Source organism: Phyllostomus hastatus, unplaced genomic scaffold (assembly GCF_019186645.2).
Source record: "Phyllostomus hastatus isolate PE091 unplaced genomic scaffold, TTU_PhHast_1.1 phas_scaffold_39, whole genome shotgun sequence".
Taxonomy (NCBI): domain Eukaryota; kingdom Metazoa; phylum Chordata; class Mammalia; order Chiroptera; family Phyllostomidae; genus Phyllostomus; species Phyllostomus hastatus.
The window spans coordinates 2638583-2659562 of record NW_025334028.1 but is presented as its reverse complement, the minus strand read 5'-3'; the positions used below and the strand labels follow the sequence as shown (position 1 = coordinate 2659562).

At 38.0% G+C, this 20980-nt stretch overlaps 1 protein-coding gene across 2 annotated transcripts in view; it reads left to right on the top strand.

Annotated features, from left to right (window-relative positions):
• Positions 1–20980, top strand: part of CCNY (cyclin Y) — a 278861-nt gene that overhangs the window by 220866 nt on the left and 37015 nt on the right. Inside the window, exons 5-7 of one of the 2 annotated variants that reach the window (XM_045820111.1) lie at positions 335–370; positions 3976–4033; positions 4127–4246. In XM_045820111.1, the coding sequence (XP_045676067.1) occupies positions 335–370; positions 3976–4033; positions 4127–4246 (214 nt within the window). The remainder of the gene's footprint in view (positions 1–334; positions 371–3975; positions 4034–4126; positions 4247–20980) is intronic. The other variant, XM_045820112.1, reaches the window with a different exon arrangement.

The following is a 20980-nucleotide window of genomic DNA, read 5'->3' as shown; positions in this document are numbered from 1 at the left end:
TACTGGATACTGAGTTGGAGGTTTCTAAAGGTGTTTAATTTGCACCACCTGTTTTTTTTTTTATACAGTGCCTATATTTTACAAGTGAGGAAAGCTTAGTTCAGATAGTAAGAGAAATTTTTAAACATCACTTGAAGTTTTGGTATTTCTGGAAAAGATTTAATAATTGCTAAGAAGGAGTAGCAGGATGATTCACTTTAAAGAGGGCATTTTTTTAAATTTGGCATTCTGAATTAGATGGGACTGTTTAGATGGATCGTTTGACTTAAATTTAGATATTTATGGTCAGACTTGAATATGTTTATGAAACATTGAACTGCATTTTATTTTACAGTGTAGCTCTCGCAATATATTACCACATCAAAAACAGGTATGTGGATGATTAATTTTGTACTAAAAACATTACATTGTGTTTTTTCTGTTATTTTTTCTTATTATGTTCCAGTTGCTTTGGTCTTCTTATTTTCATAGAATTTCTAAAGTTAGTATAATTTACCAAAACTTCCCAGGTAAGTGCTGAATGGTTACTGAATCCAAGGAAATCAGATGGGTATCTATGTTTAAAGGCAGCAAAAGAAACGAATCTTCTTGATAATGCTCAACTTCCTCTTTACTCTTTAAACAGTCTATCTTTATAAAATATAATTTAAAAATTTACTATATGCAAGTTTAACTTTAAAAAAATAGTGTTTCAATTTTAGTAGAGGAAATTTTGGTATAAATTTAGGCATAAATCATATTAAAGTAGTAGAAACCCTCTCTCTGATATGGCTCTGAAGATAGTTCAGTTAACTTAAAAAGTCAGTTAAAACAGAGAATCAAAGAAAAATTTTTAAAAAGTTACCTTTAATATTTCAACATAAAACACGTAAAAGTACATCCATTTGCCAGTTTTTTAATGCAGTGTCAAGACTTTAGTTTTGAGCATGGAGCATTGATTAGAGTACCAAAGTGACTTTCCTTTGTAAGTCACACCTGTAATTTATCCTTTTCCATAGTAGGATTTAAAAAAAAATCAATATCAAGGAAACTTAAGACATTTTTGCAAAACAATCAGAGCGTAGAATCGTTCAGGTTTTGACCACAACTAATCTACAATGAATTTATTTTTAGTGATGCTCTTTTATTGGGTCTTTCCAAAGCATCCTTCTTCATTTTCATAAGAACAAAGCCATTCTTATTGCAGTCTATTTCATTGATTAAATGACATTTATGCTGTATGAATCTAATAACAACTACAACTTGTGTTAAAGAACAAAATTGTACCCAGTAAATTTAAAGATCTAATTAGCTTTATTAAGTGACTCATAAGTCAGGCAGCATCCCATCTAGCAACTAGGACATTTCAGGGGTTGTACAAAATGGAAAGTTTTTATAGGCAGAAAAGGGTGGGACTAAGAAGTTAAAAGAGTGGATTACTTCAGGCGGTGACACCAGTCTTTAGGGGAAGCAGATTACTTTACTAATGCTTACAGGAAATTCCAGACTGATTGGTTTAAAAGTCCACTCCTAGGAGAGGCTGAAACTAGTTAGGTTAATTAGTTTGGCGATGTGGCTTAGCAAAAGTGACTCTATTTTGGCTTTTTTTTTTTCTTTACTTTTTTTACACTGGTGGGACCCATTGCTGGGAACAATCCTGACCTCCTCATGGTTGGAATGGATCTCAGTGGGTGGCAACCTTCAGTGTAAAGGGAAAAAGGGAGAGTTGGGATAAGCCAGTGAAGTGGAGGTTAGAGACAGACCTTCTACTGAAAAGTTTTATGGGAAAAGGTAAATGGAAATGTGTTCTCTGTAGTGACTTTTTTTCTGTATTGTAATTGTGGTTCATGGTTCTTTATAGTGCTTGAGAATTTTGGATTTAAAAATTTACAAAGTGTAGGCTATTGGACTTTTGAACCTTGACCAGAAAAACATCAGTGAAAGTGCACATTTTGTTTTGCTGCTTATTTCTATGTAAGTTGTTAAAACTTTTTAAACATTTAAGTCTTAAATTACAATGTAGTGCCGTTCATGGAACTCAGATGTGTTCTGAAGCCAACCAGTTTTGCATTAGCATCTCTTGGTGATTTCTTAGTTCTTAGACAGTTACAGACCCCAGAGTTAATTTATAGTCATAGCTGATAATAAGAGCCAGTTTTATTAAGTGCATACTCTGGCCACCCTGGGCAGCTCTTTACATGCATCATCTCATTTTTATTAATAGCTTCATGAGGTGATACTGATACTGTCTCTATTTTACAGATAAAGAAACTGGGACACAGAGAGGTGAAATAACTTGCCTAAGATTACATAGCTAGTCAATTGGGGGATGGGGAATTGAACCTGAAATATACTATCAAGACTTTTAATTGCTCTATTGGCCCAGTGCTGATAAACTGGGCCAAAAGTAAGTGAATGGAAGTGACAAAGTCCAACTGAAAAAGTGAGCATTTGTAAACCGGCATGACTGGTTTACAGAGTATATCCTGAAGGTCTTTTGGGATGAGGTGGCATTGACTGTCTGCACACTTTCTCCTTGATAAATCACACTGGCCAGACCTCTGGAGCTGTTGATGGATCCATTAGCTTGGTAGAGATGGTACTATTCAGCTGAGACACATCACTTTTAATGGAGGTGAAAGGAAAATCCATTTCTCAGAGGAGTCATTTTAGCTTAAATTCTTAATCCTCTTTCATGTCTTGAACCTACATTTTCATTTTTACAATTACTTCTGGTGAATGTTTCTTGAGAGTGCTGAAAGGCTTTTTAGGGGCTCTCATTCATCAGAAAAATTGAATAGAACTTTGAATAGAACTAAATAGCTCAAAGAAATGAGGTGTTGGGCCAGGCTTTGTCTCTCACGTAGCACCTTGAATATCTTGCAGAGGCAGTTGTGAGATGAGTATTGGCTGATTTTTCATAGCCAGGTTTTATAAAGGCTGGTGAGCCTTTAACCAGGTCACCAGGTTTACCAGAAGGAGCCAGCTCTATGTTTTTGGACCCCAGTCTCAGGTTCTGCCTGGTTGAACTTGTTTTTTACTGGTGTTTATCTAAATCTTTGCTACATGTGTTCCCTCAGGCTAGTGAAAATGAGCATGGGTATGAATGCCCAAAGCTTTTAAAACAATTAGTAATGCAAATTGAGCTTTTCTGTTAAGATCTTTCTATTTTTATGTAGGCAGTGGATTCATAGAGCAGAAATTGTGGTGTTTACCACCATGGCTGTGTGTTAGGGACATGTCTATCGTCTTCTGATGTTCACAAGCCTAATTGACATTGGAAGCGCAGACAATGGAAGTGGTATACTGTTACCAGAAACAGTGGTTTCCAAATGTGTTTTTTAAAGAAAAGTTTTTAGGCAAAACTCAACATTGACCCCATAAAAAGTAGAGCTGTCTGTGGTGAGGTGTGGATAGTCCCTGCAAGGCAGCTGCTTGAGGCACTGTGTTACAGTGAAGCCACCATTTTACCTGGCTCCTGTACCAGCCTGGTAGCAACCAGCCATTTTTTTATAGGTTTACTAGTTATTGGGCTAAGCTTTTCTATGCATCGCCTTTTGTTTTTCAATATAAAATCGTGAAACTCTTAATTAAATGGTTAAGTTGCCTGTTGTGAAAACTTCAGATTAATCTCTAGGACACATTCAATGTTCATTTTACTTCATTTTACCCTTGGACTTCTTGTCAACCATAACATACTAATAGTTTAAACTGATCTATCAGCTTTTGCTCAAGAAACAAGATGTTAAAGAAATTTAGATTTGGTTCATTTGAAAACTCAGCAAATAAAAATCGATATTTTCACTGAAATTAATTCATAACCTTTATTCTGTGGTCTATTAAAAATTATCTAATACTGTACCAAGTAAAACAAATGATTACTCACTGCCTTCTCTCTCAAGTTACACTTGGATCAAAAAATACATATTTTTTATTTTGAATGAAACTCATTCTTTCAGAAAGTAAACTCCATTTTCTATTAATTTTCCCTACCAGGGACCCAGATGGAAGGATGCTCTTAGATATTTTTGATGAAAACCTTCATCCTCTTTCGGTAAACTCCTTTTTGTGTTTCATGATATTGTTTAGTTATTTTGCTTTTGCTTTTATTGGGTGGCCAGCCATCTGAAAATATTTTCTTCCCTAGAAATCCGAAGTGCCACCAGATTATGACAAACACAACCCAGAGCAGAAGCAGATTTACCGGTTTGTTCGGACACTGTTCAGTGCTGCTCAGCTGACAGCTGAATGTGCCATTGTCACTCTGGTGAGTGCCCTCAGGATGACTGTAGGCATCTTGTAGTTGAGTGGAGTGTGAACAGGGACTCCTATCAGGTAGCCTAAGGGCACCACAGTTTCTCCTTTGGAGGTTAGATTATGGATCTTCTAAAAGAGCATGTAAAGTCTTGTTTCACAGTCTCCTCCAAAAGCTAGTTATACAGTCATATTCAAAACCAATAAATGTTGAAACCTTAAATTCAGGTAAGTAAACATGGGGCTGAAGTGGAGTAGAGAAGGCTGCCCCCTCCCAAAAAGTCCAGCTTCCTTGTTGTTGATTCCTACAAAAGTTTTAAGGACATTTGTAAGATATGATAAGCACATACATCCTACATGAATATCTATGTAGGAAGGAAGTGTATACTGCTACCTTCTCTTTTCTGAGTTTGTGTAAATAATGTGTCTATAAAATATTCAGAGACAATGTGGAGGTAATCTGCACTTTCAGACTTAAACAAGAGATAAAAATCGACACTTTTATTTAGATTCTTAAAAGTTTAGGGACTATTTAGGTCAAATATTATTTGGGAAATAGATTTGACAGTAAAACCCATTGTCACTGAACTTTTACATTGTGCACAAATCAGATAATGAGCTGTCCTAGAGGGGACAGAAAGCCATTCCCTGGATCTTCTGAGATTATTGTCTAATAGAAAGTATACAGGTCACTTGCGGACCCTTTGTGTCTCTATCACACTGAGAGTTTTGTGCTCTTCAGCTAATGCAGCAGTAAACCTGTTTGTTTATTCATACATTGATTCATCTTTTTGTTTGTTCATTCCTTCTCTGGTTTAACTTCTTGGTAATGGGTGGTAAAACAGACATTCAACAAGTAATCATTAGGCAATTTGAATGATTATAGGCTCTTAAATCATAATTAAGAAGTAGACTTATTGTTCAGCTTTGTTATCCCAAAGGATTTCAAGTTCTTCCAAAATAAACAGGGTTGAGATTTTTATGTGGAGAAATTGCAGTGAAGAGAAAAGGGTATGAAAATTAGATGAAACCATGGATGAAATTAGTACCAAGATTCATGCTCTGAAGAAATGATGTATTTTAAAGCTACTGCAGATGGCATGTGGTGATTTTTTAAACTTTAATTCCTAAGAAAATTATGACCTGACTGACCTGATCGTACATCAAGCTTAGATTTATTAGCTTATATTTTAGTATGAAGGTCAGATTTTCATTTCTGCAGCTTGCCCAGTTTCTGCAGAAATGTTGAGAGAATATCTGAAGTGCATTCCCCACTCAAGAGCAGTAGGGTAGATTAGTTAGCTCATGTCTTTGGAGTGCTATAGGACTGGTGCATATTTGTCAGTCATTTTAACTATTGAAGTCTTCACCCAGCCTATTAGATAAACTGGTAGTTTAGCAGATTAGTTTATATTGGGGTCTTGTTGGTTACAGCATAAGGATGAGCAGCTGTGGGATCCTGCATGGTGGGTGAAGCACTGCAGACTTATTATCTGGCAGCTGTTGCTTTTGTTGGCTGAGAGTCAGCCTATGTGCCCCTGTGCGGCAGACAGACATGCTGTGAGCCAGACCTTGTATCATAATTCTTTCTTTTTCTTGCATCCCCTAGACTTAGAAACAGCCATTCAGAACAGGTCCTGTCTAGAGTTGACAGAGAGACACTACTCTTGGCTTTTCTCCTATGTATTCTCTTGGCACACTGCCCAGCAGGAGAGCATGGGGGATGGGTGGGAGGACAGCAGTTAGCTCTGGCCTTGTTGCCCTCAATGAAACAAGACTGCAGCCTGTCTGTGGTGAGAGTGCTTCTAAGACCTTTAAACACTCAGCACCTAGTAAACCCCAAACAGGTATTTCACAGCTTAATTAACTTCATCTTAAAAAAGTAACATAACTTAATATCACTAAATATATTTCTTTAACCTTGCAGGATATGCTAAAAGTTTTCCTATTGACAGTGACATGGGAGGAAATTTAAAAATAAGGATAGGGTAGTTGAATTGCACCTTGCTGAGTTAAAAGTTTTTATAAGTTATGATGAAAGCACTTCAAAATGTTCCTGGCAATAGCTGTGGGAAGCTGGAGTGGGGTGGAAGGGCATAGTGTTCAGTTTCCCCTCTGCACAACCCATCCTTTGTTTTAGGAGCTACTCGAACTGGGTTATCCTTCAAGCCATGAATGGACACCCATTTTAGTTCCATATGGTGCTTTGATGACAAAATATTGCTCACTGTCTTTCTAAGTCAGGGACTTTGATCACTACAAGGATGAGAAACTTACACAAAGAGGCCAAGGTGAAAGATATATTGGAAAGTCCTGAGTCCCATGTATTTCTTGTCCTCTAGGATAGAAGTACAATACCTCAAGCTGTATAATGAGATAAACAGATTATTCTCCATTCCTATTTTTGGGGTCTTCCTCATCAGGCTTCTGCTCCTTTCTGCTGGTCTTCGGCATTAATTTTCAGTTTGGCTTCTGGTTGTTCATGCCAAAGAAGTATTACTAGAGGAAATAGAATTCTTCCACAGCATTGCAGGAAACACATTTCAAGGATACACAAACAGGATTTGAAGTGTAGTAGCAAGATTTATTCAAGGGGTGTGCAGAGCATAGATGCCTCTGAAGAGGCTGCCACACTGCCTCGTCCACGACCAGATGACTCAGCTCCATCTTGCTGCAGGCTTGCACTTGTCTGTACAAAGCCCAGGAGGAGGGTCAGGGCTTTGGCCCAGAGCTGCTGTGCCATTTCTGTGGCATTGGCAGCTGAGGCTTCAGTAGTCCAGAACAGTCTCTCATCCCTTCCAGTCTGCTTTTAACACTGCTTCACCAGTACAGCTGCCACACCCAGGCACATGTGGCTGCTATGGAGAGAGAGTGCCCTCTCCAAGAAATCATGCCCCCATCAGCCTTTGTTAAGGTTTGATTATGTCTCCGTGGGCTTTGGAGAGAGAAGGCTATCATTGAAACTAACCACTGTCTTTCCTGGATCTTCCCTGAGGTTATGTGGTGCTTTCCCCTAACCAGTGATTTTCCCAGGTTTGTACCCTTATCCTATTTGATCCTTTTCCCAGATTTTCCCAGGCTAGACTCCTCCCTTTTATGGTCACTATTTTAACTCCTACTATGCATGCCTCTGCTGCTGGTGGGGCGGTGGTTCCCTACGGAGATTGGAAAGCTGACCTTTCCTGTCCACTCAGATGCCCAGATTGTGAAGCTGCCGCTTCCTAGTTAATCCAGGTCAGTGTCCAATTGCATTTTCTCCTTTCCTTTGTTAATAACTAAGTAGCTGCCTACACTAATAGAAGTAGCTGTCCCCCAGCCTTGATTCTGTATGACTTTTTATTTAAGTCCCAACACTGGCTAATTTTATCTTATGTTTAGTTTAGATTTTGGAAATGGGATGAATTTTGATTGGTTCCATCAGTGACTGGCTCAGTTCCTTTGGGGTCAGATGTTCACCCTTAAAACAATCAGTTGTGGCTCAGAGATGGCAGGAGAAAGGGGCCCCAGGCTTTGTCGTGAGCCATCATATATTTCTTACTGTGTTGGCTCCTCTACTCAAAATCTCTTGTGGTTCCCCAACTTCGTCAGAGGAAGACGCAAAGAAAGCCCTTAGGTAACCCATGGACCCCAGCAGGATCAGACCTCATTTTCCTCTCAACTCAGCTGCCTCCACTGCCCCCTCTGGTTATTCTGCTCCAGCCACTATGGCACCCAGACACATAACTACCTCAGGACTTTGGCACAAGATGTCCTGATCTCTTTCAAGTCTTTGGTCAGAAGGCATGTCAGTGGAGCCATGGTATTTTAAATTGTAACCTTCCTTCTCCCTCATCATTCCCTTCTTGTTTTATTTTATTTATTATTTTATTTTATCTATAAGCTCAATGATTAGTGATTTTCTATCTTTTTGCCTTTTTTTGTTTGTTTACTGCAATATGACCAGCATCTGGAACACATCCTGGTACACAATAAATGCTCAGTAAATATTTATTAAATGTTCAAAGTAAGCTTAGTAATCACTGCCTACTGGCTGAAGTAAATAAAAATGGTGTTGATATGCCCCACACTTTGAAACATAAGGAGCATTCTGTGGCTATTTGCTATAGTCTACCCTTCCCCAGAAGTAGTTTTATAACTTTAAATTCATATTCTTCCATTTCACTGCTTAAGTTATTAAAGTGAATTTTCTGAAGGGAGGGTGTCATAGTCTTTTGCTGTGGGTACATTGCTCAGCTAGGCCTCTGACTGAGCGTTGCTAACAAAGGTTGGTTCTGTCTGAACAACTGTGGTGATAGGTGATGAGAGGGAGAGAGGAAGTTAGTGAACGATGGAGTGGAGTCAGGTATAAAAAAAGGGGAATCAAGAAGAAATGGAGGTGGCAAAGTGAGAACTAACCAGACAAGAGAAGATATGCTAGCTTTCTATTAATTATCTATATAGCTATGTTAAAGTACAGTTACCATACCATGGAATCCACTCATTTAACATGAACACTTAAGTAGTTTTTAATATGTGATGCAACCATCCACAACCTAATTTCAGAATATTTTCATCACTTAGTAAAGATACCCCTTATCCTTTAACAGTCATCACTCTTCATTCCTGATCCCCACCTCAGATATGGGAAACCACTAATTTAGTTTCTGTCTCTGTGGATTTGCCTACTCTGGACATTTCATATAGATGGATTCATATAATATGTGGTCTTTTCTGACTGGCTTCTTTTCACTTACAAAATGTTTTCAAAGTTCATATACATTTTAACATGTACAGTATTTTCTTTTTATTACCAAGTAATATTCCATTGTATGGATATACCACATTTTGTGTATTGGTTGATGGACATTTGAGTTTCTACTTTTAGCTGGTACGAATAATGCTTTTGTGAACATCTGTACACACATTTTTAAGTGTGCATATGTTTGCATTTGTCTTGGTAAACACCTAGGAATGGAATTGCTAGGTCAGGTGGTAAATCTATGTTTAACTTTTTGAGGAACAGCTTGACTGTTTCCCAGTGCAGCTGCTCCATTTTACATTTCCATTGGCAATATTACGAGGGCTCCAATTTCTCCACATCACATCCTTGTCAGTACTTGTTATTGTCTTTTTAATTATTGCTATTCTGGTGGGTGGAGAGTGATATCACATTATAGTTTTAACCTGTAATTCCCTAATGATTAGTATGTTTATTATGCATTTGTATATCTTCTTTGGAGAAATGTCTGTTCACATCCTTGGCACATTTTTAAATTGGGTTTTCTTGTTATTGTTGAATTCTGAGAGTTCTTTATATGTTCTGGATGCAAGTCTCTTGTCAGATATATGATTCACAAGTATTTTGTCCTAATCTCTGTGTTGTCATTTCAGTTTCTTAATGGTGTCATTTGCAACACAGGTTTCCATTTTTGTGCAGCCCAATTTATACAAGGCCTGTTCAGAAGGTTTCCAGCCATGTAATATGAAAATTAGAGACATTTATTGAAGAAGATACAAGAAACATTGTGCATAGGACAATGATGCCTCAGTCCCCTTCCAAGTAGGCACGTTGGGACCTGACACAGTTCTCCCAAGTCACCATCAGCTGTCCTGTCAGTTTTCCCGAATCTCATTGATGGCCTGAAATCTCTTCCCTTTCAAAGGTGATTTTTAGTTTTGGGAAATGCCAGAAGTTACAGGGTGTCAATCTGGGGTGTAGGGGGATTCGCTGAGTCACCTGGGGGATTTGAAATTCCATCAAAAAATTCTGCATGAGTTGTGATGCATAAGCAAGCACATTGCCATTATGAGGCTGCCAATCACCAGTTGCCCTAGGCCTTCTGAATCATCTGAAGATTTTTCACAGAGAAATATTAAGCTTAATGCAAAATTTGATGCAGATTCATTACTGTACTTGCTCAGTTGTTTTGAATGCAATGGCCACACAGTACACGTGATCACTCAATTGCACCTACCTTCACCATTGACTAGTACAGTGAAGTTGCAATTGTTTTTTTTTAATCTTTATTGTATTTTTTCCATTACCATATAGTCCTCCTATATCCTTTTCCCCCAGCTGTCACCACACTGTTGTCCATGAGTCCTTTTTCCTTTTAGCTCAATCCCTCCCTCTGTCCCCTCACCTCCCCACTTCCCAGGTGTCATACTGCTCTCCATCCATGAGTCTGTCCCCATTTTCCTTGTTAAGTTCAGTTCATTAGATTCTACATATAGGTGAAATCATATGGTATTTGTCTTTCTCTAACTCATTTATATTGTTTAGCATAATGTTCTTCAGGTACATTCATGCTCTCTTAAGGGTAAAATTATTTTTTTAAAGCTGAGTGGTATTTCATTGTGTACATATCCCATATTAGTTTTATCCACTCATCTACTGATGGACATCAAGGCTGTTTCCAAATCTTGGCTATTGTAAATAACACTGCATTGAAGATAGGGGTGTTTATGTTCTTTCTATCCAGAGTTTCCAATTCTTCAGATAAATTTCCAGAAGTGGGGTCACTGGGTCATAAAGCAGTTCCATTGTTAATTTTTTGAGGTAACCCCATACTGCTTTCCACGCGGTCTATACCAGTCTGCTATCACACCAACAGTGCGAAAGGGTTCTGCTCTCTCCACATACTTGCTAGCACTTATTGTTTGTTGGTTTATTGATGATAGCCACTCTGACACATATGAGGTGACATTGTATTGTGGTTTTATTTTGTATTCCTGTGATGATTAGTGACATTGAGCACCTTTCATGTCTATTGGCCATCTGTGTGTCCTCTCTGGAGAAGTGTCTGTTCAGATCCTTTGCCCATTTTTAAATTGTTTTTGTTGTTGTTGTTGTTGTTGTTGTTTGTATGTGTGTTGAGTTTTGTAAGTACTTTGCAAATTTTGGATATTAACCTGTCATCAGATGTATCAGTGAATATGTTCTCCCATTCAATGTTTTTTTTTATTTTGTTGATGATTTCCTTTGCTGTGCAAAAACATTTTAGTTTGATATAGTCCCATTTGTTTATATTGTCTTCTTTTTCCTTTCCCTGCAAATAAAATATTGCTAGCAGCAATGTCCAAGATTTTGCTGCCTGTTTTCTTCTATGACTTTTACAGTTTTAGGCTTAACATTTAAGTCTTTGATCCATTTTGAATTTGTTGTTGTGTATGGTAAAAGAAGGTGGTCTACTTTCATTTTTCTGCATGTGTCTGTCCAATTTTCCCAAGATCATTTATTGAATAAACTGTCTTTAGCCCATTGTATGTGATTGCTTCCTCTGTCAATATTAAATGACTATAAAGGTGTGGGTTTATTTCTGGGCTCTCTATTCTGTTCCATTGATCTGTGTCTTTATGCTAGTACCATGCTCTTTTGATTACTATGTCCTTAGTAGTGTAGTTTGATATTAGGCAGCTTGATTCCAATTTTGTTCTTCCTCCTCAGGATCATTGTTGCTATTTGGAGCCTTTTGTGGTTCCATATAATTTTTAAAAATATTCTAGTTCCTTGAAGTACATCATTGGAATCTTAAAGGAATTGTTTTGGATCTATAGATTGCTTGACATAGTATGGACATTTTAATGATCACTCTTCCTACAAATGAACACGTTATGCTCCCACTTATTTGTATCTTCTTCTGTTTCTTTCTTCAGTGTCTTACAGTTTTCCAAGAACAGGTGTTTTATATCCTTGGTTAGGTTTCTTATTTTTTTTGTAGCAATTTTGAATTGAGATTGTTTTCTTAATTTACCTTTCTTAGTTCATTTGTGCAACTAAACATGCAACTGATTTCTAGATATTAATTTTGTATTTTGCTACTTTGCTGAATTCATTTATCAGTTCTAGTAGTTTCTTCTGGAATCTTTGAGGTTCTCTATGTACCATTTTATGTCATCTGCAAACGAAGACAGTTTTACTTCTTCCTTTCCATTTGGATGTGTTTTATTTCTTCTTCTTGTCTGATTGCTGTGGCTAGGACTTCCAGTACTGTGTTGAATAAGGGAGATGAAAGCAGAAATCCCTGTGTTGTTCCTGATTTTAAAGGGAAGGCTTGCAGGTTTTGCCCATTGAGTATGATGCTGACAGTGAGTTTGTCACATATGGCCTTTATTATATTTCGATATGTTCCCTCTAATCCCACTTTGATGAGAGTTTTTATCATAAATTAGTGCTGGATTTTTTCAGATGTTTTTCCTGCAAGTATTGTTATGATCATGCAGTCTTTATCCTTCATTTTGTTTATGTGGTGATTCACATTTTTTATTGCAAATGTTGTACCAGACTTGCATCCTGAAGGAAATTCCATTTAATCATGGTGTATGATCTTTTTGATGCATTGCTGTATTTGGTTTGCTAACATTTTGTTAAGAATTTTAGCATCTATGTTCATCAGTGATATTGGCCTATACTTTTCTTTCTTTTAAGTGTCTTTATCTGGTTTTGGAATTAGGATAATGCTAGCCTCATGAAATGAGTTTGGGAGCCTTCTTTTCTCTTGAATTTTTTGAAATAGTTTGAGAAGGAGAGGTGTTAGTTCTTCTCAGAATTTTTGCCAAAATACACCTGTGAAGCCGCACAGTCCAGGGCTTTTGTTTCTCGGGAGTTTTTTGAATACTGCTTCACTTTGACTAGGTATAATCTGTCTGTTTTTCCTGATTTAGTTTTAGAACCTATGTTTCTAGGAATTCATCCATTTAATCCAGGTTGCCTAGTTTGTTGGCACATAATTATTCATATTATTTTCTTACAATCATTTGTAGTTCTTTGATATCAGTTATTTCTCCTCTTTTATTTTTGATTATACTTATTCTGATATTTTATTTTTCTGCCTTTTCCCCCCACTGCTCCCTATCACTCCAGCCTTCCCCACCTCCCTCCCGTTTGCACCCAACCCTTGTTATATTCGATCTGTTCTTTATAGTTGTTACTGTAAACCTTTCACCATTTTCCCCCATTATCCCCTCCCCTTTCCCTTCTGGTTTGTGTAACCTGATTCCCAATTTCAGTGTCTTTGGTTATATTTTGCTTGCTTGTTTGTTTTGTTGATTAAGTTCCAGTTAAAGATGAGATCATATGGTGTTTGTCTTTCACCACCTGGCTTATTTCACTTAGCCTAATGCTCTCCAGTTCCATCCATGCTGTCACAAAGGGTAGGAGCTCCTTGCATAGAATTCCATTGTAAAAATGTACCATAGTTTTTTTGATCCATTCATTTACTGATGGGCACTTAGATTTCTTCCAGCACTTGGCCATTGTAAATTGTGCTGCCATGAACATTGGGGTGCATAGGTTCTTTTGGATTGGTGTTTCAGGGTTCTTAGGATATAATCCTAGCAGTGGAATTGCTGGCTCAAAAGGCTGTTCTATTTTTAGTTTTTTTGAGGAAATTCTGTACTGTTTTCCACAGTGGTTGCACCAGTCTGCAATTCTGCCAACAGTCACCAGGGTTCCCTTTTCTCCACAACCTCTCCAGCACTTGTTGTTTGTTGATTTGTTTGCTGTTTGTTGATGGCCATTCTGACTGGTGTGAAGTGGTATCTCATTGTGATTGTACTTTGCATCTCTCTGATGGCGAGTGATGTTGAGAATCTTTTCACATGTCTCTGGACCCTCTGTATATCCTGCTTAGAAAAGTGTCTGTTCAAGTTCTTTGCCCATTTTTTAATTGGCTTGCTTGTCTTCTTAGAGTGGAGTTGTGTAAGTTCTTTATATATTTTGGAGATCATACCCTTGTCTGAGGTATCATTGGCAAATATGTTTTCCCATATGATTGGTCCTCTTTTCATTTTAATGCTGTTTTCTTTCGCTGGGTGGAAGCTTTTTATTTTGATGAGATGCCATTTGTTTATTCTTTCCCTTTTGTCTCTTGTTCCAGGGACATATCAGTGAAAATATTGCTACAGGAATATCTGAGACTTTCCTGCCTACATTCTCCTCTAGGACTTTTATGCTGTCACAACTTATATTTAAGTCTTTTATCCATCTTGAATTTATTTTGGTGTATGGTATAAGTTGGTGGTCAACTTTTATTTTTTTGCATATAGCTAGCTGCCCAGCTCTCCCACCGTTTGTTTTTGAAAAGGCTATTTTTACTCCATTTTATGCTTCTTCCCCCTTTGTCAAATATACTAATTGACGGTAGAGACTTGGGTTTATTTCTGGGCTGTCTATTCTGTTCTATTGGTCCATGTGTCTGTTCTTATGCTAGTACTAGGCTGTTTTGATTACAGTGGGCTTATAATACAGTTTGATATCAGGCATTGTGATCCCTCCTACTTTGTTCTTCTTTCTCAAAATTGGAGCAGCTATTTGGGGACATTTATGGTTCCATATAAATTTTTGAAGTGTTTGTTCTGTATCTGTGAAATATGCCATAAATTCTATCTATGAAATAGTTTAATAAGCATTACGATGAATCTATAAATTGCTTTGGGTAGTATGGACATTTTGATGATGTTAATTCTTCCCATCTGTGAACATGGTAATGTTTCCATTTGTTTCTGTCTTCCTTAATGTCTCTCTTGAGTGCTATGTGGTTTTCTGAGTATAGGTCTTTTACCTCCTTGGTTAGGTTTATTCCTAGGTGTTTTATTTTTCTTATTGCTATATCAAATGGGATTTTTTTTCCTGATTTCTGTTTCTGATATTTCATTGCTGGTATACAAACATGCCTTAGATTTCTAAATACTGATTTTGTATCTCGTTCTTTTGCCAAATTCATTTATAGATCGAGCAGTTTTTTGGTGGAGCCTATAGGATTTTCTATCTACACTACCATGTCATATACAAACAATGACGGTCTCATATCCTCTTTTCCAATTTGAATGCCTTTTATTTCCTTTTCTTGTCTGATTGGTGTGGCTCGGACTTCCAATACTGTGTTGAATAGAAGTGGTGAAAATGGACAACCTTGTCTTGTTCCTGACATTAGTGGGAAAGTTTTTAGTTTTTTCCCATTGAACACGATGTTGGCTATAGGTCTTTTGTATATGGCCTTCATTAGGTTGAGGAATGCTTACTCTATTCCCAGTTTCCTAAGTGTTGTTATCGTAAAGGAGTGCTGTACCTTATCAAATGGTTTTTCTGTATCTATTGATATGATCATGTGATTTTTGCCTTTGCTTTTGTTTATGTGATGTATTATGTGTATTGATTTGGGAATATTACACCATTCTTGCATCCCTGGGATGAATCACACTTGGTCATGGTGTCTGATCTTTTTAACACATTGCTGGATGCGGTTTGCCAATATTTTGTTGAGGACTTTAGCATCTATGTTCATCAGTGATATTGGCCTGAAGTTTTCTTTCTTTGTTGTGTCTTTATCTGGTTTTGGGATTAGGATGATGCTGGCTTCATAAAAAGAGTTTGGGAGACTTCCATCATTTTGGGTTTTTTGAAATGGTCTGTGAAGGATAAGGGTTAGCTCATCCTTAAATGCTTCATAGAATTCTCCTGTGAAACCGTCTGGTCCAGGGCTTTTGTGTGTTGGGAATTTTTTGATTACTGCTTCAATTTCGTCAGCTGTTATTGGTCTGTTCAGGCTTTCTGCTTCTTCTTCATTGAGTTTTGGAAGATTATATTTTCCTAGAAATTTGTCCATTTCACCTAGGTTTTCAAATATCTTGGCATATAGTTCTTTGTAGTAATTTCGTACAGTCTTTGGTATTTCTACAGTCTCAATTGTAATCTCCTCTTTCATTTGTGATTGTGTTTATTTGGGTCCTCTTTTTTGCTTGATGCATCTACTTAAAGACTTGTTGATTTTGCTTATCTTTACAAAGAACGAGCTCCTGGTTTTATTATTATTTTTAAAAAATATATTTTATTTATTATGCTATTACCCCATTTCCCCCTGTCAGTCCCCTCCACCCTGCACACCCTCTTCCACCCACATTTCCCCCTCTTTAGTTCATGTCCATGTGTCATAAGTTCTTTAGCTTCTACATTTCCCATACTATTCTTGCCCTCCCCCTGTCTATTTTCTACCTACCATTTATGCTACTTATTCTCCATACCTTTTCACCCTCTCCTCCTCCCACTCCCCTGGTGCTAACCCTCCATGTGATCTCCGTTTCTGTGGTTCTGTTCCTGTATTAGTTGTTTGCTTAGTTTGTTTTTGTTTTAGGTGTGGTTGTTAATAATTGTGACTTTGCTGTCATTTTACTGTACATGTTTTTTTATCTTATTTTTCTTAGATAAGTCCCTTTAACATTTCATAAAATAAAGGCTTGATGATGATGAACTCCTTTAACTTGACCTTATCTGAGAAGCACTTTATCTGCCCTTTAATTCTAAATGAAAGCTTTGCTGGATAGAGCAGTCTGGGATGTAGGTCCTTGTCTTTCATGACTTGGAATACTTCTTTCCAACCCCTTCTTGCCTGTAAGGTCTCTTTTGAGAAATCAGCTGACAGTCTGATGGAAACTCCTTTGTACATTATTGTCTCCTTGTCTCTTGCTGCTTCTAGGATTCTCTCCTTCATTTTTACCTTGGCTAATGTATTTATTATGTGCCTTGGTGTGTTCCTTCTTGGGTCCAACTTCTTTGGGACTCTCTGAGCTTCCTAGGTTTCCTGGAAGTCTATTTCCTTTGCCAGAATGGGGAAGTTCTCCTTTATTATTTGTTCAAATAACTTTTCCACATGTTGATCTTCCTCTTCTCCTTCTGGTACTCCTATAATTCGGATGTTGGATCTTTTAAAGATGTCCTGGAGGTTCCTGTGCTTCTCCTCATTGTTTTGAATTCTTATTTCTTCATTCTTTTCTGGTTGTATGTTTTTTTTCCCTTCCTTCTGGTCCACTCCATTGATGTGAGACCCAGCTTTCATTCCATCACTATTGGTTCCCTGTGCATTTTTTTCATTTCACTTATTATAGCCTTCATTTGTTCATCTGATTTGTGACTGAAATCAACCAATTCTGTGAGTATCCTGTTCACCAGTGCTTTGACCTGTGTATCTAACAGGTTGGCTATGTCTCAGTTGCTTAAAAAAAAACTGACTCTGGGGCTTTCAAATCTGTTTGAGCCATCTTCCACCCACTGCCCCCCTTTGGTCTGGTCGCACCTGTTATGTGTGAGGGGCAGACCCTTAGGTGTTCACCAGGGTGGGGCACCCCAGTCGCTGGGTTGTGACGTATGTGGGGGCAGGGTCCGAGAGGGAACACTGGCACTTGCTCCACTGTCTGTGGGACCTCAGTCCATTCCACTGTTTCCCCTGTGCAAACTGGGCCTCTCTGGTGCCAATTTCTGTTTGGGTGGGCTTGTGCATGCTGTGGGATCCTCCAAGGACCTCTCCTGTGAGGCTGGGAGTCCCTCCCTGCACCTCAATCCACACAGGTGTCCTCAGTTAGTGCCCCAAGGCTCTATTTCCCAGTGCTGTGATCCTGGGTTGTGCACAGTGCCTTGCTTCACAATCACTGCCTCGCTGGGTCTGCCACCCCTTGGCTGGGGTCTGCTAGCTGCCGGTTGCTCATTCAGGGTACACCTACTGCAGTTTTGCCTGCCCCAGATGCCTCATGTGCTTGGTCCCAACACTTTCTGCTCTCTGCACTGTGACTCGTGCTAGGCTGCCTGACTCCGCCCCCCCTACCTGTCTGGATGAACATGTCTATTTTCTTGGTTTTCTGACTCCCATTCAGATCAAATTTCTGTCAGTTTTGGTTGTTATTCTGCTTCTAAATTGTTGTTGTCTCTATCTTGATTGTGCGAGGAGGCACAGTGTGTCTACCTATGCCTCCATCTTGGCTGGAAGTCCAGGTCCTGGATTTATTGATCCTTAAAATTGTGCTTTTAGTCTCTGTGTCATTTAATTTTGCTCTGATCTTGGTTGTTTCCTTCCTTCTACTTGCTGTGGTCTGTCTTTGTCGTTGTTCGTTGAGTTCTTGTATGTATAGTGTTAGGTTGTTTATTTGAAAAGTTTCTATCTTTTTTAGGTAGACCTGTAACACTATGAACTTCCCTCTCAGGACTGCTTTGATGTGTCCCATAAGTTTTGGGTTGTTGTGAGTTCATTTTCATTTGTTTCCAGAAACTTTGATTTCTACCTTGATCTCATTATTACCCCATTCATTGTTTAATAGCATGCCATTCAGTCTCCATGAGTTTGAGTGTTTTTGAGTTTTTTCCTTGAGGTTGGTTTCTAGTTTCAGTCCCTTGTGTTCAGAGAAAATACTTGTTATGATTTCAATTTTCTTGAATTTGTTGAGACTTGTTTTGTGTCCTATCATGTGGTCTGTCCTTGTAAATGTTCCATGTGCATTTGAAAAGAGTGTGTATTTTGCTTCTTTGGGTTGAAAAATCTTGGAGGACTCCAACAAAGATATTGACAGCAACACAATTATAGTCAGATATATATAATCAGTTAAGTCCATTTCATCTAGGACACTGTTCAATGTCGCAATATCTTTGTTGATATTCTGTTTGGAAGATCTATCCATTTTTGACAGTGGGATGTTGAAATCCCTGACTATAATTGTATTGCTCTCAATTTCTTTCTTGAAGTCCTCCAAGACTTTCTTTATGTATTTGGGTGCTTCTGTGTTGAGTGCATATATATTTACAATGTTTATGTCTTCTTGATGGATTCTTCCCTTGAGTATTATGAAATTACCTTCTTCCTGTCTTGCTATGGCCCTCTTTTTGATATCAATTTTCTCTGATATGAGTATTGCTATGCCGGCTATTTTTTCCTGTCAATGTGCTTGGAATATTTGTTTCCATCCCTTCACTTTCAGTCTGTATAGGTCTTTTATTCTGAGCAGGATCTCTTGTAGGCAGCATATGTGTGGGTCATGCTTTCTTATCCGCTTAGCTATTCTGTGTCTTTTGTTCGAAGCATTTAATCAATTCATGTTTAAGGTTACTATTCATAGGTACTTACTCATTGCCTTTTTTCATTCCTGTGTTCCTCTCTCTCTCACTGTTTTCTTCATTTTCTTAAAGCAGTCCCTTTAGCATCTCTTGCAGAGCTGGTTTCGTGAGGGTGTATTCTTTTAGACTTCTTTTGTCTGGGAAACTCCTTATTTGGCCTTCCATCTTAATTGAGGGCCTTGCTGGATGAAGCAGTCTTGGTTGCAGGCCTTTGATTTTCATTACGTGGAATATTTCTTGCCATTCTTCTCTGTCATTGAGAGTTTCCAATGAGAAGCTAGTCTTATTGGGGTCTCCTTTTATGTGACTTCCTGTTTCCCCCTTTCTGCCTTTAAGATTTTCTCTTTGTCTTTGAATTTTGCCATTTTAAGTACGATGTGTCTTAAAGTGGGCCTCTTTGGGTTCCTCATGATTGGGACTCTCTGTGTTTCCTGGAGTTGTGTGACTTTCTGTCTCATCAAATTAGGGAAGTTTTCCATCATTATTTTTTCAAATAGGTTTTCTATTCCTTGCTCTTCTTCTCTTTTTGGTATCTCTATTATATAGATAGTATTATGTTCATGTTGTCCTGCAGCTCCCTTACCATGTGTTCATTCTTTCTGAGTCTCTTTTCCTTTTCTTGCTCTTTCTAGGTGTTTTCTTCTACCTTGTCTTCCAGCTCACTGACTCGATTCTCTGCTTCATCCAACCTGCTTGTAATTCCTTCTAGTGTGTTTTTTTATTTCTGAGATTTTATTGTTAATTTCTTCCAGTTTTTTGTTTATAGTTTCTATTTCCTTTTTCATACTGCTGTAGTTCTCACTCAGTTGCTTGTAGTTGTCTGTGAGTTCCTTGAGCATCTTTATAACCATTATTTTGAATTCTATATCTGATAGTTTGGTTACCTCCATTTTGTTTAGCTCTTTTAGTGGGGAGTCTTCCATTACTTCTGATTGCATATGTTCTTGTTTTGTCTCCTCATCTTAAGTGTCTCTGTTTGTTTGTTTCTGCACCTCCTCATGTTTGGCTTTGTTTGCTGTCTTTGTAGGGTAAGCTTCTATGGTAGGAATTCTTTGGGGTTCAGTGGTGTGACCTCTTTGATCTCCTTGTCTGGACTCTCTGGGTTTGCCTTTTCTTCTGTTTGTGTGGGCTCCCTTCTTGTACTTGGGTTTTTACGTTCTGGTGGTTCCTTTTTTTGGCGGTTTCTCTCCTCTAGCAGGTATACCAATGTCCGCAGCTCCCACCTGTTCTTGTATGTGATCAGTGGTAGAGAGTAGGCAAAATGGATTAAAACAGTGAGGGAGTATTTTATGGGATTTAAAGTACCATCAAGTAGAGAAGAGATTGGAGATTCTGTGGGTAAGTATAGCGTTTACTGTGATATTTCACCCAACTACCCACTTTTTATAAAAGGTGAAAGAGCGGGAAGACTCTTGGTAGGTGGGAGGAGGATTATGAGCTGAGTCCAGAAAACAGAGTGCTCGTTCAAGGTTAGATGATAAGATATAGTGAGAGTGAAGGATAGAAGGTAGGCATAGTATGAGAGAAAATAGAGTTAACCACAACAATAATAGTGCTCAGGAATAAAGTGAAGTGGGCTAAGATCAGGGAGGGATGTTGTGTTGTATGTACAGTTGTATGTAACAACAGTTATTCACAATGGTACTGGAACAACAATAATGTGGCAAGAAATATATGATTGCATAACCAGAATAGAAAGTACCTAATCAAGAGTTGTCTGTTATTGGTACATGGGTGAAATGAAAGAAGGAAAATTAAAATGTAATACAGAGAGAATGAGGAAAACCAGTCAAACAATGCAATTAAACAGAGAAATAAAACAAGGAAAACTAAACATAAGGAAATTAAAAATATTAATAAAGTAAATGTAGTAAAATAATGAAAAAATAATAA